Source organism: Mustela lutreola, chromosome 3 (assembly GCF_030435805.1).
Source record: "Mustela lutreola isolate mMusLut2 chromosome 3, mMusLut2.pri, whole genome shotgun sequence".
Lineage (NCBI taxonomy): Eukaryota > Metazoa > Chordata > Mammalia > Carnivora > Mustelidae > Mustela > Mustela lutreola.
Window position 1 is genome coordinate 68,540,451 of NC_081292.1, and position 15,739 is coordinate 68,556,189.

The window sequence follows — 15,739 nt, forward strand, 5'->3', positions numbered from 1 at the left end:
TCTGAGGCTATCTTGGAGCCTCAGCCCAGCTCACTTCTTTTAAATAAACCCTGGCGTGATCAAAAAGGCTGCCTTATGAGTAACAAAAGAAACTGCTCTCCCTCTGAAAATTGCAAGGGCTTTAGGAGCTCTGCACCAGGAAATGGGCAAACACCAAATATTTATTTTTATTACACTGTACCACCCTAACCTCCCTACCTCTCTTCTCTGCATCTGTAACTCAGCAAGACCACTGGGTTCCTTTTGGGTTCCCGCTCCCTGTGCTAGTCTGAAAACTGCCTCCAGAGCAGTTAGGTGGGGGCGGTTACGAGGCCTTCCTCATCACTTCTCTCAGATATCACAGTCGTATGCTGCCTCTTGTTCAGTATGTTTAAGATATATTGTCCTGTTTGTTAGTTTTTTGTGGAGGGAGGCAGTTCCCACAGCAGTTAATCCTTTATGGACTGAAATGAAAATCAAAGTTAGGAGAAGTTGCAGAAATTATGGGAGATTATAGACAGAGAGGGGTCTTTGAACTTGTAATTTGGTAGGTGGTACCATTTTCATTGGGAAATGTAGCGTAGAGGACCAAGAGAAAATGTGAATGAAGGTCAGTAGGCTGAGACGGCAAAGTTTTGGGTGGTGTAGTTCACAGACCTATCCCTGAGAAGCAGGTGCCAAAGTCTTCGGTAAATGATGAGTGATTAGGAATGGAATCCCTAAAGAATCAGAACGTGAAAGAAGTACTTGCAAAATGTACTTTACATTTTTGATTACACGTCAGTAAAAAATAAATTTTGAAAAGTGTACTTTACATTTTAAGAAAAAAGCACCGCAGAAGTTAAGCTCCCAAAATAGAAATTTGTGTGAGTTTATCTTTTGCTTTTCAGTAAAAAAAGGACATTTAAAAGGTGAATTGTAAAACTAGAAACAGTTCATTCTGTAAAGGTGGTTGTATGTTTTGCCTCTCTCAGCAGTTTCTTTTAATTAATATGTAAAAAGCATCTAGGGAAATGGTGGCTATTGGGACTACTCCCTGAAATTAATAAATAGAATGTGGTTCCTTATATCTCTGTCAAGATGAAGTGGCGAAAAGGAAGCCGGAACAACCTAATTTTGACCTTGCAGATAAGTTAGGAGCCATCATTTCAAAGAGCAGATTCAGCTGCTTCAGCTCAAAGGATCATTTCTCCCCTAGGGGACTTCTCTGATTATCACATTTAAAGAAGAGTTTCTAAACACTTCAAAACCAATTGATTCTAAAAACAAAAACCTATTTTGCACTCTTTTTTCCTCTTGCAGTAGGTTAGTAACTGGTTTAGTTTTGAATAGTCTGGAGCTGTGAATTAACCTGTCACTGTTTTTGCTGTAGGCTCTTCGGTACTTGGCAGAATGCCGTGCTAACAGAGAAAAGATGAAAGGAGAACTGGGGATGATGTTAAGTCTGCAAAATGTTATACAGAAGTAAGTACAATAAAGGGTGTCTCCTAAGGCAGTAGAAAAATGGATCTTCCTGTTAAATGGATGCTGATTGTCAGTGTATCATTTTACTGAAATTTTTATTCTGATATGAAGGCATGCTTTTGTGGTTTGTATGTCCAGAAATGTTCTGAGTCAGTGTTCTTGATTATTCTTAAACACTGATATTAATAGTACTTAGGAAAATGCTCAAATTTTATTTAAAATATTGATAAATATGGTACTTATCATATCTTTATTTTTTAATTTTTTTATTTTTATATTTATTTATTTATAAAGATTTTATTTATTTATTTGACAGGCAGAGATCACAAGTAGGCAGAGAGGCAGGCAGAAAGAGAGAGGAGGAAGCAGGCTCCCCACTGAGCAGAGAGCCAGATGTGGGGCTCGGTCCCAGGACCCTGGGATCATGACCTGAGCCGAGGGCAGAGGCTTTAACCCACTGAGCCACCCAGGTGCCCCGAATCATATCTTTAAAAAGAGAAAATCCTACCTTGTATGAAGTTCTGTGAGGTATATGTAAATTGATTTGCTAGCAAAGTAACACAAGTTACTAATCACATTTGACAGTATGTAGTACTGGGGCATGCCTGGGTGGCTTAGTCGGTTAAGTGTCTGCCTTTGACTCAGGTCATGATCCCAGGGTACTGGGATCCAGTCCCACTTCAGGCTCCCTGCTCAGTGGAGAGCATGCTTCTCCCTCTCCCTCTGCTGCTCCCTCTGCTTGTGTTCTCTCTCTCTGTGTCAAATAGCTAAAATCTTTAAAAAAAAAAAAAGAAAAAAGAAAAAAAGTAATATTATAGTACCCTACAAAGTTCTTTTGCTACTTCATTCCTATCTTTTTTTTTTTTAAAGATTTTATTTATTTATTTGACAGACAGATCACAAGTAGGCAGAGAGGCAGGCAGAGAGAGAAGGGGGAAGCAGGCTCCCTGCTCAGCAGAGAGCCCGATGCGGGGCTCGATCTCAGGACCCTGAGATCATGACCTGAGCCGAAGGCAGAGGCTTTAACCCACTGAGCCACCCAGGCGCCCCACTTCATTCCTATCTTATTGAAAAGACCCTTTATTAAATATCATGGCAAAAAAAGGCTTTTGATAAGATTTTCCTGAGCATTATCAAGATATTTCTCAGAGACTTAAGAGCCATTTAATTTGAATTTTAGCAAATGGGTGGTTTTTTTTTTTTTTTTTTTTTAAGATTTTATTTATTTATCTGACAGAGATCACAAGTAGGCTGAGAGGCAGGCAGAAAGAGAGAGGAGGAAGCAGGCTCCCCGTTGAGCATAGAGCCCGATGTGGGGCTTGATCCAAGGACGCTGGGAACATGACTTAAGCCGAAGGCAGAGTCTTTAACCCACTGAGCCACCCAGGCACCCCAAATGTGTGGTTTTTAATTGTACCTTTCATCTTACTAAGATTTTCATATCCATTGTCTCATTTTGTTACAACTTTTGAGGTAGCTTTGACAGAGGACAGTTTTCTAGGTAAGAAAAAAGGAACATACAGTCCAAGTTACTTATCTGTAGTTCTTGAGTTCTCTTGCCCCTGGGAATCCCTGGTTTTGTTCCTTTCTTAGTGTTTGCTGATTTCCTGTTAGAAGGCTAGAAATTGAAGATTAAGTGTTCCAATATTTCTACTGTGTCTGGAAGCAAAAAAGCTATGCTTCTTGAGGCTTAATCTTAGTTTACTGTGTATTTTGATCTTCTACTAGACTTGACTGTTTTAAAACTGTAATGAGTAACCATTTAATTAATTAGTTAATTTATGGTTACTTTGTTTATTTTGAGAGAGAGAGTTGTGAGAGCACAAGCAGGTGGAGGGGCAGAGAGAGAGGGAGAAGCAGACTCCCCACTGAGCAGGGACTGGATCCCGGGACTTGAGCTGAAGGCAGGCTCTTAACCAACTGAGCTACCCAGGTGCCCCTAATTTATTTGATTTAAAATAATTTGAGTGATTGTCAACATACCTGTCTTATATTGGCATTCTCTATCTTGCCATCTAATCAATGCAGGCACAGGTAGTATAGAGAGGTGTCCCAGTACATGATATACAGATGAGGTAATTTATAACAACATAGAAGTTGTACCCTTGCATATGCCTCCATCCCCCTGCCCAACTGGGTCTTCTTTTTCTCTTTTTCTTTTCTTTTCTAAGATTTTTATTCGTTTGTCAGAACACAGCAAGGGGAAGAGCAGATAGTGGGAGAAGCAGGCTCCCTACTGAGCAAGGAGCCTGACAGGACTCCATTCCAGGACCCTTCGATCCTGACCTGAATCCTAGGCAGTCACTTAGTTCACTGAGCCACCCAGGCATCCTACTTCTGTAGTGACTCCTTAAGGAGCATTGTAAAAACTTATATATATATATATATTCTTAAGATTTATCTATGTATGTATTAGAGAATGCATGCACAGGAGCAAGGGGGAGGGGCAGAGACAGTGGGAGAAACAGACTTCCCAATGAGCAGGATGCATAATGTGGCCCTGGATCCCAGGATCATGATCAGAGCCGAAGGCAGACGCTGAACTGAATGAATCACCCAGGCCCCCAAAACTTGTATTTATTTTAAAAGGCTCTTGGGTGGCATCTCAGAGTCCTCTGCATTCACCTTCAGTTTTTTGCAAGATCTGATGGATATTAGGAAGTCCAGCTGTCTGCAGCTCCCTGCATCAGCCTCAGCCACAACTAGTTCCTCTGAGCTGCAAGGGTAGGATGTGAAGTCCTGATTTATAACCCTTCTCCCCACCTCGAAAGAACTCATTAGTTGTAAGGGTCCTGTTGGAAAACCTAATAAGAAATTGCTTCTTTTGGCACATCCAGTGCTTTTAGCTTTTGCATAAATTCAGCATGGTAACCCCCACAGCATTCCAGGGCATGAAAGGGTCAAGAACAATAAATAGCTGCTGTAAATGACCACAGGAAAGAAAACTTGCAATTTCTTTGGCTTGAGTGCTCCCAAAAGTTCTGTACTTCCCAAACACAAATGGTTATATTGTATCAGTGAAGAATCATCTAAACTGACTTCCAAGGCAGTGTGTTTTTTCTTAGTTTTCTTGGCTTCTGAATGAATTTTATTTTGTTAATCTTATTTTTTTTGGAATCTCTAAAATATTTGCTATGGGGTTAGCTGCCTGGTAAGATAGTTCTGTGGTGCCTTGATCCTTGATAATGATAAGATAGAGACTGAAGATTTTTTCTTGTTTTTTTTTTTTGTTTGTTTTTTAAAGATTTTATTTATTTATCAGAGAGAGAGAGAGAGGGAGAGAGAGCGAGCGCAGGCAGACAGAATGGCAGGCAGAGGGACACCTGGGTGGCTCAGTTGGTTTGACAACTGCCTTCGGCTCAGGTCATGATCCGGGGAAGTCCCAGGATCGAGTCCCGCATCGGGCTCCCAGCTCCATGGGGAGTCTGCTTCTCTCTCTGACCTTCTCCTCGCTCATGCTCTCTCTCACTGTCTCTCAAATAAATAAATAAAATCTAAAAAAAAAAAAAAAAGAATGGCAGGCAGAGGGAGAAGCAGGCTCCCTGCTGAGCAAGGAGCCCAATGTGGGACTCGATCCCAGGACGCTGGGATCATGACCTGAGCCGAAGGCAGCTGCTTAACCAACTGAGCTACCCAGGCGTCCCTGTTTTTTAAAGATTTTATTTATTTATTTGACAGACAGAGATCACAGGCAGGCAGAGAGGCAGGCAGAGAGAGAGAGAGATATGAGGAATCAGGCTCCCTGCTGAGCAGAGGGCCCGATGTGGGGCTCGATCCCAGGACCCTAGGACCATGATCTGAGCCAAGGCAGAGGCTTTAACCCACTGAGCCACGCAGGTGCCCCTTTTTTCTTGTTTTTAATTGAGTGATCAGTTAGGAATAAACAACAGAAAATGTTAACTGCCATCAGTTGTGTTAATTATTCCCTATGAGGTCTCCCTTTGAGGTCAGTTTCACTAGTAAAAATTTGAATTCTAGCTCTTACTTGCGACAAAGACTCTCTTTGCCCTCAGTTTCCTTACTAAAGCCTACAGTGACAGCTTCAAAGTGATTGAGGACCAAATGGGATAATATATGTAGAAATGCTTGTATATTTTATAACCTATAAAATATAAGGCTCCATTATTCTTGTTTCTAGTATGCTTTAATGCTGTGTAGTATGCTTTAATACTGTTTTTAACTGGCATATTCGCTCTGTTGGAAACAGTGAAAGGTTTAAGCATGGATGCTTCTATAGGGCTATTTTATTCATATGATGAACTTAAGATTGTTTATTCTTTTAACACATAGATGCTGAAGTTGAAAATATTTTGTACAGATTATTTAAGTGTAAGAAATTAGATGAAAAATTTACTGTTGCTATTTTTTTTTTTTTTTTTTTTTTTTAAAGATTTTATTTATTTATTTGACAGAGAGAAATCACAAGTAGATGGAGAGGCAGGCAGAGAGAGAGAGAGGGAAGCGGGCTCCCCACTGAGCAGAGAGCCCAATGCGGGACTCGATCCCAAGACCCTGAGATCATGACCCGAGCCGAAGGCAGCGGCTCAACCCACTGAGCCACCCAGGTGCCCCTGTTGCTATTTTTTTTTAAAGATTTTATTTTGACAGACAAAGATTACAAGTAGGCAGAGAGGCAGGCAGAGAGAGAGAGGAGAGGAAGCAGGCTCCCTGCTGAGCAAAGAGCCTGATGCGGAGCTCGATCCCAGGACCCTGGGATCATGACCTGAGCCGAAGGCAGAGGCTTTAACCCACTGAGCCACCCAGGCACCCCTACTGTTGCTATTTTAAAATATACTTTAAATTTGAACTTCAAAGATTTAGAGCAAGTTTTAGAGATCCTGTAGATTAAACCTGTAAATCAATTTTTTAGTTTGGTTGGCTAAGGTTGTAGTATACATGTGTATGTGTGAGTGTATATATATGTAAGTGAGAGAGACATCTATAGAATAGTAGACTTTTTAAAAAATTTTATTTATTTATTAGAGCACAAGCAGGGGGAAGGGCAGAGGCTTGGGAAGAAGCAGGCTCCCCGCTGAGCAGGGAGCCTGATGAGGGACTTGATCCCAGGACACTGAGATCATGACCTGAGCTGAAGGCAGATGCTTTAACCCACTGAGCCACCCAGGCGCCCTTCTGATGTCAGATTTTAAAGGCTGAGCTAAATCCGGGGCATTATTAATCAGCTCTTTCAATTTGCACTTGCCTAAGAAGACTAGGGCAATTAATACTTGTTTGATTATGCAGTCTCTCTTGCATTTATGGCCAAATAGACCAGAAAAGTCTAGATTTTTTAAATGTTTTAAATGATAGTATTTGAACAGTAATTTATTTTTATTTTTTTGAATATTTTATTTATTTGAGAGAGAGAGAGCACTAGCTGCTGAGGGCCAGAAGGAGAAGCAGACTGCTCTCTGAGCAGGGAACCAGATGCAGGACTCAATCCCAGGACTCATGACCTGAGCCGAATGAAGACACTTAGCCAACTGAGCCACCCAGGCTCCCCAATAGTAATTTTTTTTTTTAGGACTAAGGTAGCTTCTAAATATGTAGATGGTCTTGGATTTTTCTTTTGGTTTTATTTTTTAATTTATTTTTTTTTTTAAGATTTTATTTATTTATTTGACAGAGAGATCACAAGTAGGCAGAGAGGCAAGCAGAGAGAGAGAGAGGAAGTAGGCCCCCCTCGAGCAGAGAGCCTGATGCGGAACTTGATCCCAGGACCCTGAGATCATGACCTGAGCTGAAGGCAGAGGCTTAACCCACTGAGCTACCCAGGCACCCTCTTTGGTTTTTTTTGTTTTGTTTTTTAATATTTTATTTATTTGACAGACAGAGATCACAAGTAGGCAGAGAGGCAAGCAGATCGAGAAGAGGAAGCAGGCTCCCTGTGGAGCAGAGAGCCCAATGCGGGGCTCGATCCCAGGGCCCTGGGATCATGACCTGAGCCGAAGGCAGAGGCTTAACCCACTGAGCCACCCAGGCGCCCCCCTCTTTGGGTTTTAAAAGCATTTTTTGAAAATAAGGAAATAATTACTTATAATTGACTTATTGAACAGGTAGTTCATAGTACCCAGATCAAGAAATAACTTCATTTGTAATTTAATTTGCTTACATGCTTTTGTAAATTTAATTTTGCCTAAGACAAAATTTTACTTACTTTTAAGAGGGATCTGGGTCTGACCCAAGTGTTTATAGCAGCAGTGTCCACAATAGCCAAACTATGGAAAGAACATAGATGTCCATCAACAGATGAATGGATAAAGAAGATGTGGTACACACACACACACACACACACACACACACACACACAATGGAATACTATGCAGCCATCAAAAGAAATAAAATCTTGCCATTTGCAACTACTTGGATGGCACTAGAGGGTATTATGCTAAGCAAAATAAGTCAGTCAGAGAAAGTTATATGATCTCTCTGATAGGAGGAATTTGAGAGTAAGGGCAGGGAGTTGTGGGGTAGGGAGGGAAAAAATAAAACAAGGTGGGATTGGGAGGGAGACAAACCATAAGAGACTCTTAATCTCAGGCAACAAACTGAGGGTTGCTGGGGAGTGGGGGAGGGAGGAATGGGGTGGCTGGGTGATGGACATTGGGGAGGGTATGTGCTATGATGAGTGCTATGAAATGTGTAAGCCTGATGATTCACAGACCTGTACCCTTGGGGCAAATAATACATTATATGTTAATAAAAAAAATAAAAAAGGAGGGATCTGTAATAAAGATCCCGTTTCTAAAGAAGTATAACAATAAAATTAGTCCTTTGCAGTACACCTGAAGACCATACTTAACAGTGAGAAACAGTGAGAAACAGTCATTTGATTATGTTCTCCTTTTAAAATCTTTCAGTTTTTAAGTAGGTGGAAATGGAAAATCTTCCAGAAAGGAATTTACTCCAGTGTGAAAATGATGAAATTTTGGAATTATGAAATACTGAAGTTAAAAGGGGTTGTGGTGGGAGTATCTATTTCATAGAACTATTTTTCTTTTTTTTTTTTTTTTTTTTTTTAATATTTTATTTATTTATCTGACAGAGAGAAATCACAAGTAGACGGAGAGGCAGGCAGAGAGAGAGAGAGAGAGAGAGGGAAGCGGGCTCTCTGCTCAGCAGGGAGCCCGATACGGGACTCGATCCCAGGACCCCGAGACCATGACCTGAGCCGAAGGCAGCGGCCCAACCCACTGAGCCACCCAGGCGCCCCTATTTTTCTAATCTGTCATCCGTAATTACTTTATTTAAGCAGTTGTACCCTCTTTGACTCTATAGTTACATAGTTACAGTTTGTTGTAAAGCCTTAAAATTTTTGGGGGGGGTTGTTTTGTTTAGTTTTTGTTTTTTTGGTTTTGTTTTTTGTTTTTTGGGTTTCTTTGTTAATCTTTAATTTTCTAGTTGAAAGTGCAGATAGACCCTATAGCAGCATAGGCAATTGTAAGTGCACCTGTATCACCTTGGCAAATTGTTTTTATTTCTCCCTTCTGTTGCTGTTAATATGAAAACCACTGATACAGGTTTATGAGAGAATTATACCCCAAAGTCTTAAGGAATCCAATAGATATAATAGACTTATCTTCTCTCCTGTGAATCTGGAATGGCTCTTGCTCTATACTATCCTTCAGAGAATTGAGAAAATAATCACTTACATAGTTTTCTTATAGAGCTAGTTTCTTTTGCAGATCTCAATCAGAGAAGTTAGAGGAATGGTTTGTCAGACATACGGTAGCAATAATTAACCAGGAAAAGGAGGGTTAACTTAAGGAAACTGACAGCAGAGGCAGTCTTCCCTTTTTTCTGAAATTCTATCCAGTATGGTAGTCATTAGCCACATGTAGCAGTTTAAATTTAAATTAATTAAAATCAAATTTAAAAACCAATTTTTCACTTGTATCAGCCATATTCTCAGTATTCAGTAGTCATGTAACTAGTTGACTACATTTCCATCATCTCTGAAAGTTACGTTGGGCAGTGCTACTGTTCTGGAATTTCTTTGCCTAACTATATAAAAAGATTGTTTTTGTATTTTGGATTACTTTTATTTTGTAGATTTTTTTTTTAACAAGTTCCAGTAGAAGAATTACAGAATCAAGGAGTATGTATATTTTTGTGTATTCTTATCACAGTTAATTTTTTTTTCAAATAGTACCAATTATATTCTTACAAGCAGTTTCCACTTCATTGAATTTTATCAAACACTGGATGGATTGCTACATTGCTTTTCTCCTTTTCTACCTTGTCCAGTTCTAGATCAGTTGAAAAAGTCTAAACCATCTGTGTTCTTCAGGGTTGATATAAGATAGATGACATGGGAAGGTACATAAATTCATTGAAACTGATGTGGAAAATTTTTGTATTTGCATTTCTCGTGAAATATTCTCAAATTTTACACCAGATTCACAAAGGCATTAGTAAGTAACCCTGTGTGGTTTAGAACTACACAGTGCTTATTCTGCAGAACAGGAAGATAATCATTTAATGTTACAGTGGTTTAGTACTTTTGGTCTCTGAAATAATGTATGCATTTAAAAATTTTTTATATGAAGCTCATTAGTTGAGTATTTTGTGTATTGTGATGATTGTTTTTTTATTTGGTCCAAACACTTGAAACCAGTATTGGTGGTAGAAAAGGGGTAGCAAAGACATTGTATTTTTCCTTCCTAAATTCATGAGTATCTCTAACTACTGTCCTCATACTCTTTACAACTTGTGGTAGGCTGGTATTTAAAATATCTCAGAACTGCAGTGACCTTTTCAGTACTGTAAAACAGCTACCAGAAAAGTGCTGAGATAACTCCCCCTCAAAATAGTCTTTTTCATAGCTTCTTGCAATACACAGCCAAAGTCATTCAAAGTAATTGATCTCTGTGGTCAACAGTAGCCCAGAAAAGCAGTGGCTATAGTAAATTGAGTGCCCAGAAATTGCCAGATTAGTACCTCTGGACCTGAAGTTCTTTATAGATTTATAGTTTGAATATTGGAAATATTGGTCCTGCTTATTCAGTAAACAAATGGATTGTAAAAAGTTTAGTGAGGCCCTGTGGAAAGAATACATCCCCATTCTTGAAGAGAAAAAAATTAGAAAATTAAGATCAGTAATTTAAGTACAAATATAGTATTTTACTACATTTTAAAAGATTTTATTTATTTATTTGACAGAGATCACAAGTAGGTAGAGAAGCAGGCAGAGGAAGGGAAGCAGGCTCCCTGCTGGTCAGAGAGCCCAACCCTGGGATCATGACCTGAGCCGAAGGCAGAGGCTCTAACCCACTGAGCCACCCAGGCATCCCTATTTTATTTATTTATTTTTTAAAAGATTTTATTTATTTATTTGACAGAGATCACAGGTAGGCAGAGAGGCAGGCAGAGAGAGAGAGAGGTGGAAGCAGACTCCCTGCTGAGCAGAGAGCCCAATATGAGGCACGTTCCCAGGACCCTGGGATCATGACCTGAGCAGAAGGCAGAGGCTTTAACCCACTGAGCCACCTAGGCACCCCTATTTATTTATTTTAGAGAGAGAGTGTGATGGGGGGAGAGAGAATCTAGAGCAGACTCCACGCTGTGTGCAGAACCCTACATGGGGTTTGTTCTCACAACCCTGAAATCATAACCTGGGCCGAAACCAAGAGTGGGGTGCTTTAACTGACTGAGCCACCCAGGTGCCCCAGCATAGTACCTTAAATGTAGAGGGAGGAATGGACTATTGGGGTGAGGAAGTTTCACAAAGAAGATCACAGTTGAGGTTGAGCCTTCAAGGGAGGAGTAAATTTGAAAGCAAATGGTCTGGGTAAAGCTCTTTTGGTTGAAGGAAAAGGCATTTATAAAAGGTATTCAAAGAAAGACAAAAGGTGCTGATGTTGGTAGAGCTGAACGGGAGTAGATTTAAAGGCCTCAAATGTATAAGGTTTGGACTTAATTGAGCTTATCTATAAGTGAAATGAGGGTTATTTTTTATACTTAGGTGTATTGTCTGTTTATTCAATTTAACTAACTAAAAAGCATTAGTCTGTACTGCCCAGTTTGGACACTTTCCACATATGGTGATTTATTAATTCAAAGAAAATAAAATCATTTTTTTTAGTTGTGGTTGTTCAGGAGCCATATGTGGTGAGTGGACAGTGCAGCTGTAAAACCTTTCTGTCAATGCAGAAAGTCTTCGGACACAATGGCACTAGATGTTTATGTGAGGAGCTATGGTAGGATTTAAAAGTTCAAGAATGAAAACTTTTGTTTTAGTTGTGGTTTCATATACACACACACTCACACACACACACTTTGTTAAAGATATGTAAAAAATGTAAATTAAGAAACAATCAGTTTGAATTTATTACGAAATCTCTTTATTGAAGTAACTCTTAACATGAATGCTCCTCTCCTGATTTGTTTTCTCCCTTTGGATTTTTATGTTTTATACCTTCTTGAAGGAAAGGGCACTTCCAAATTACGTTAGTATGAATTCAGGGATGGGCTATATCTTGATTCTTTTAGTTGATTGTTGAATTAATGATTTTGATTAAATATGCTGTTACACTGTTATAGTGATAAGTCTGGAATCTCAGTGAACCACAGATTTAAAATGAAATTAGAAGACCCTGGGGCACCTGGGTGCCTCAGTCCATTAAGTGTGACATTCTTGGTTTCAGCTTGGATTGAGCCCTGTGTTGGGCTCAACACTCAGCCAGGAGTCTGCTGGAGATTCTTTAAAACCCCTCCTCTCCCTCTCCTCTGTTCCTCTTCACTCCCACCCCCCCCCCATGCACATGTGCACATGCTCTCTCTGTATGTAATACATAAAATCTTTTAAAAAAATGACATGAAATTAGAAGACCTTTTGAGCAGCTAGGTGCTTTTTCTATGTTGTTGAGTATTCTGGGATTCACTGGTATTTCCTTTCACTTGAAAAAAGCATCAGAATAAGAACACAAGGCTCTGCAAAGTCAAGGGATAAAATTACAGAATCAATAGAAGTGACAAGACAAATTAATTTGTGTGTGTTTCTTTTCAAGGACTACGACTCCAGGAGAAACAAAACTGCTGGCTTCTGAAATTTATGATATTCTTCAGTCTTCCAATATGGCAGATGGGGATAGTTTCAATGAAATGAATTCACGTAGAAGGAAAGCTCAGTTTTTTCTGGGAACTACAAACAAACGTGCCAAAACAGTGGTTTTGCACATAGATGGTCTTGATGATACGGTAAGACTTATAAACACTTGGTTTATAAGATGAGGTGGGAAAGTGGTGGATCCACCTTCTGACATATCAGGAGGTCAGTAGTAGCCTAAGGCTATATCACAATCTCTGTCTCACTTACTTATCTCATCATGTAGGCATTTTATTACCTCACATCATCACAAAAGGAGGGGTAAGTATAGTACAATAAGATTTAGAGAAAAGGGCGCCTGGGTGGCTCAGTGGGTTAAAGCCTCTGCTTTCCACTCGGGTCATGATCTCAGGGTCCTGGGATAGAGCCCTGCATCCAGCTCTGTGCTGGGTAGGGAGCCTGCTTCCTCCCTGCCCCCCACCATGCCTCTCTGCCTACTTGTGATTTCTCTCTGTCAAATAAGTAAATAAAATCTTTTTAAAAAAAGATTTTTTTTTTTTTAAGATTTTTTATTTTTATTTATTTAACAGAAATCACAAGAAGGCAGAGAGGCAGGCAGAGAAAGAGAGAGGAGGAAGCAGGCTCTCCGCTGAGCAGAGATCCTGCTTCAGGACTCGATCCCAGGACCCTGAGATCATGACCTGAGCCGAAGGCAGAGGTTTAACCCACTGAGCCACCCAGGTGCCCCCCAAAAAAAGATATTTAGAGAGATCACATTCATGTAACTTACTATAATGTATTGTTATATTTTATTTTAGTAATTATTATTATTAATCTCTTAGCCTAATTTATAAATAAACTTAGCCATATATATGTATAGGAAGAAAACATAGTCTGTATAGGTTTTGGTACTTTCTGTAGTTTTAGGCATCCCCTGGGGGTCTTAGAATGGATCTCCCATGTATAAGATGGAGAAGAGGGACTACTGTAAATAGTTTCTTGAGTGACATTTGCCAGCAGTCTTGAAGAATAAGTCGCATGGGGGCATTTTGTCTTAAAGGTGTCAGTTAATCAGAGGACATAACAATTTTAAATACTTATGTACTCAAATAGCACTAACAGCCAACTGAATCTATATTTATGGGAAAACCCTGTCCAGTGTTTCCACATACACGTGGAATATTTACCAAGGTAGACCTTATTGTGGGCCATCAAAACAAGTATTAATAAATTTAAAAGATTTATGCAAAGTATGTTCTCTTAGCACAAGGAAAAACAAATTAGAAATCAGAAACGAAGTTATTTGGAAACCAACCAGATATTTTGGAGATTAAATAATAGATTTCTTTATTTTTATTTTTTTATTTTTTTTTAAAGATTTTATTTATTTTTATTTATTTGACAGAGAGAGATCACAAGCAGGCAGAGAGGCAGGCAGAGAGAGGAGGAAGCAGGCTCCCTGCTGAGCAGAGAGCCCGATGCGGGGCTCGATCCCAGGACCCCGAGATCATGACCTGAGCCGAAGGCAGCGGCTTAACCCACTGAGCCACCCAGGCGCCCCTAAATAATAGATTTCTAAAATAATCCCATGAGTCAATGAAGAAATCAAGAGATTATAAAGCATTTTAAACGGAACAAAAATGAAAATGTAATATCAAAATTTGTGGGACACTGGTAAAACAAATAATTAGAAGGTAATTCAATAGCACCAAATGCCTAAATATTTATATACAAGAAAGAAAACTTCTCAGTGACTTAAGCTTCTACCTTAAGAAACTAGAAAAAGAAGAAAAATTAAGTCCAAAGCAGAAGAAACAAGACAAATCAGTGCAATGAAAAGCAATAGAGAAAAAACAGTGAAATCAAAAGCTGATTCTTTGACATAATAAAATTGATGAACTTGTAGCCAAATAGATCAGGAATAAAAGAGAAGTCACAAATTATCAATACCAGAAATAAGAGAAAGAAAACATTGTTATTTAATGTCAGTGGTATTAAATACATTCATAATGTTGTGTAACCTTCACCTCTGTACTGCTTATGAATGTACAGTTTTTTATATTGTAAAACCTAAAACTCCATACTCATTACACAGTAACTCCCCTTTCATCCTACCCCTCACCCCAGCCCCTGGCAACCACTATTTCACTTTCTGTCTCTATGATTTCAAAAAATCAGTGTCTTTTAAGATGTTTTAAAATAAGAAAAAGTATTTTCTGTCCACCTACATTTTTGCCATTTCCAGTGCTCTTAATTCTTTTGTGTAGATTCTGGATTTTCGTCTGATTTTATTTTTCTTCTGTTAACATTTTTTACAGTAGAACAGATCTGCTGGCAATGAATTCATTCAGGTTTTTGTTTTTGTTTTTGTTTTTTTTAATTGAAATAGAATTCACATACCATAAATACACCATTTTGAAGTGTTGAATTCCGTGCTTCTGGTATATTTACGGGGTTGTGCAGCCATCACCATAGTCTAATTCCAGAACATTTCATTACTCCAAAGGGAAACCTCGTACCCATTAGCAGTCACTATCCGCTACCCCCCGATAATCCCTAATTTACTTTCTGTGTCTATGGATTTGCCTTCTCTGGACATTTCATATAAATGGAATCATAGGCTGTGTGACCTTTCATGCCTGGCTTTCACTTCAGCATAATGTTTCCAAGGTTCATCCCTATTGTAGCATGTATTGTCCATCTTTCCTCTTTGTAATATTCCATTGTATGGATATACTATATTTTGTTTATTCATTCATCAATTGATGGATATTTGGGCTGTTTCCACTTTTTGGCTATTATTAATAATTCTGCTGTGAACATTGGTGTGTAAGTTTTGTGTGGATTTATGTCATTTCTCTTGGAATTGTTCCTGGGGTAGAGTTGCTAGGATGATATATGAACCTTGCTTAGCTTTTGAGCAACTTCCAGAGTGTTTTCTACAGAGTCTGCGCCATTTTACATTCTCATCAGCAACATATGAGGGGTCACTTTCTCCATCTCTTTCTTGTCAGCATATATTTCTTTTGTTGTTTAGTAGCGGCCCTAGTGGAGTGTGTGAAGTAGTATCTTATTGTGGGCTTTTTTTGCTGTTTTTGTTTGTTTGTTTGTTTCTCTTTTGTCGTGGCTTTGATATGGGTTTCCTAGTGATTAATGATGTTGAGTATCTTTACATTGCTTATTGGCCATTTTTCAGTGGTTGATGTAGTGTTTATTATATGTATCTTTACTTTGTCATGTATTTTCTCT

The 15,739-nt window shown here is 39.1% G+C and overlaps 1 protein-coding gene across 2 annotated transcripts in view; it reads left to right on the top strand.

Moving 5' to 3' along the window:
- The window catches only part of ARMC1 (armadillo repeat containing 1), a 36,555-nt gene that overhangs the window by 11,362 nt on the left and 9,454 nt on the right, over positions 1-15,739 (top strand). For both annotated transcript variants that reach the window (XM_059166347.1, XM_059166348.1), the window contains exons 3-4: positions 1,352-1,443; positions 12,453-12,642. In XM_059166347.1, the coding sequence (XP_059022330.1) occupies positions 1,352-1,443; positions 12,453-12,642 (282 nt within the window). The remainder of the gene's footprint in view (positions 1-1,351; positions 1,444-12,452; positions 12,643-15,739) is intronic.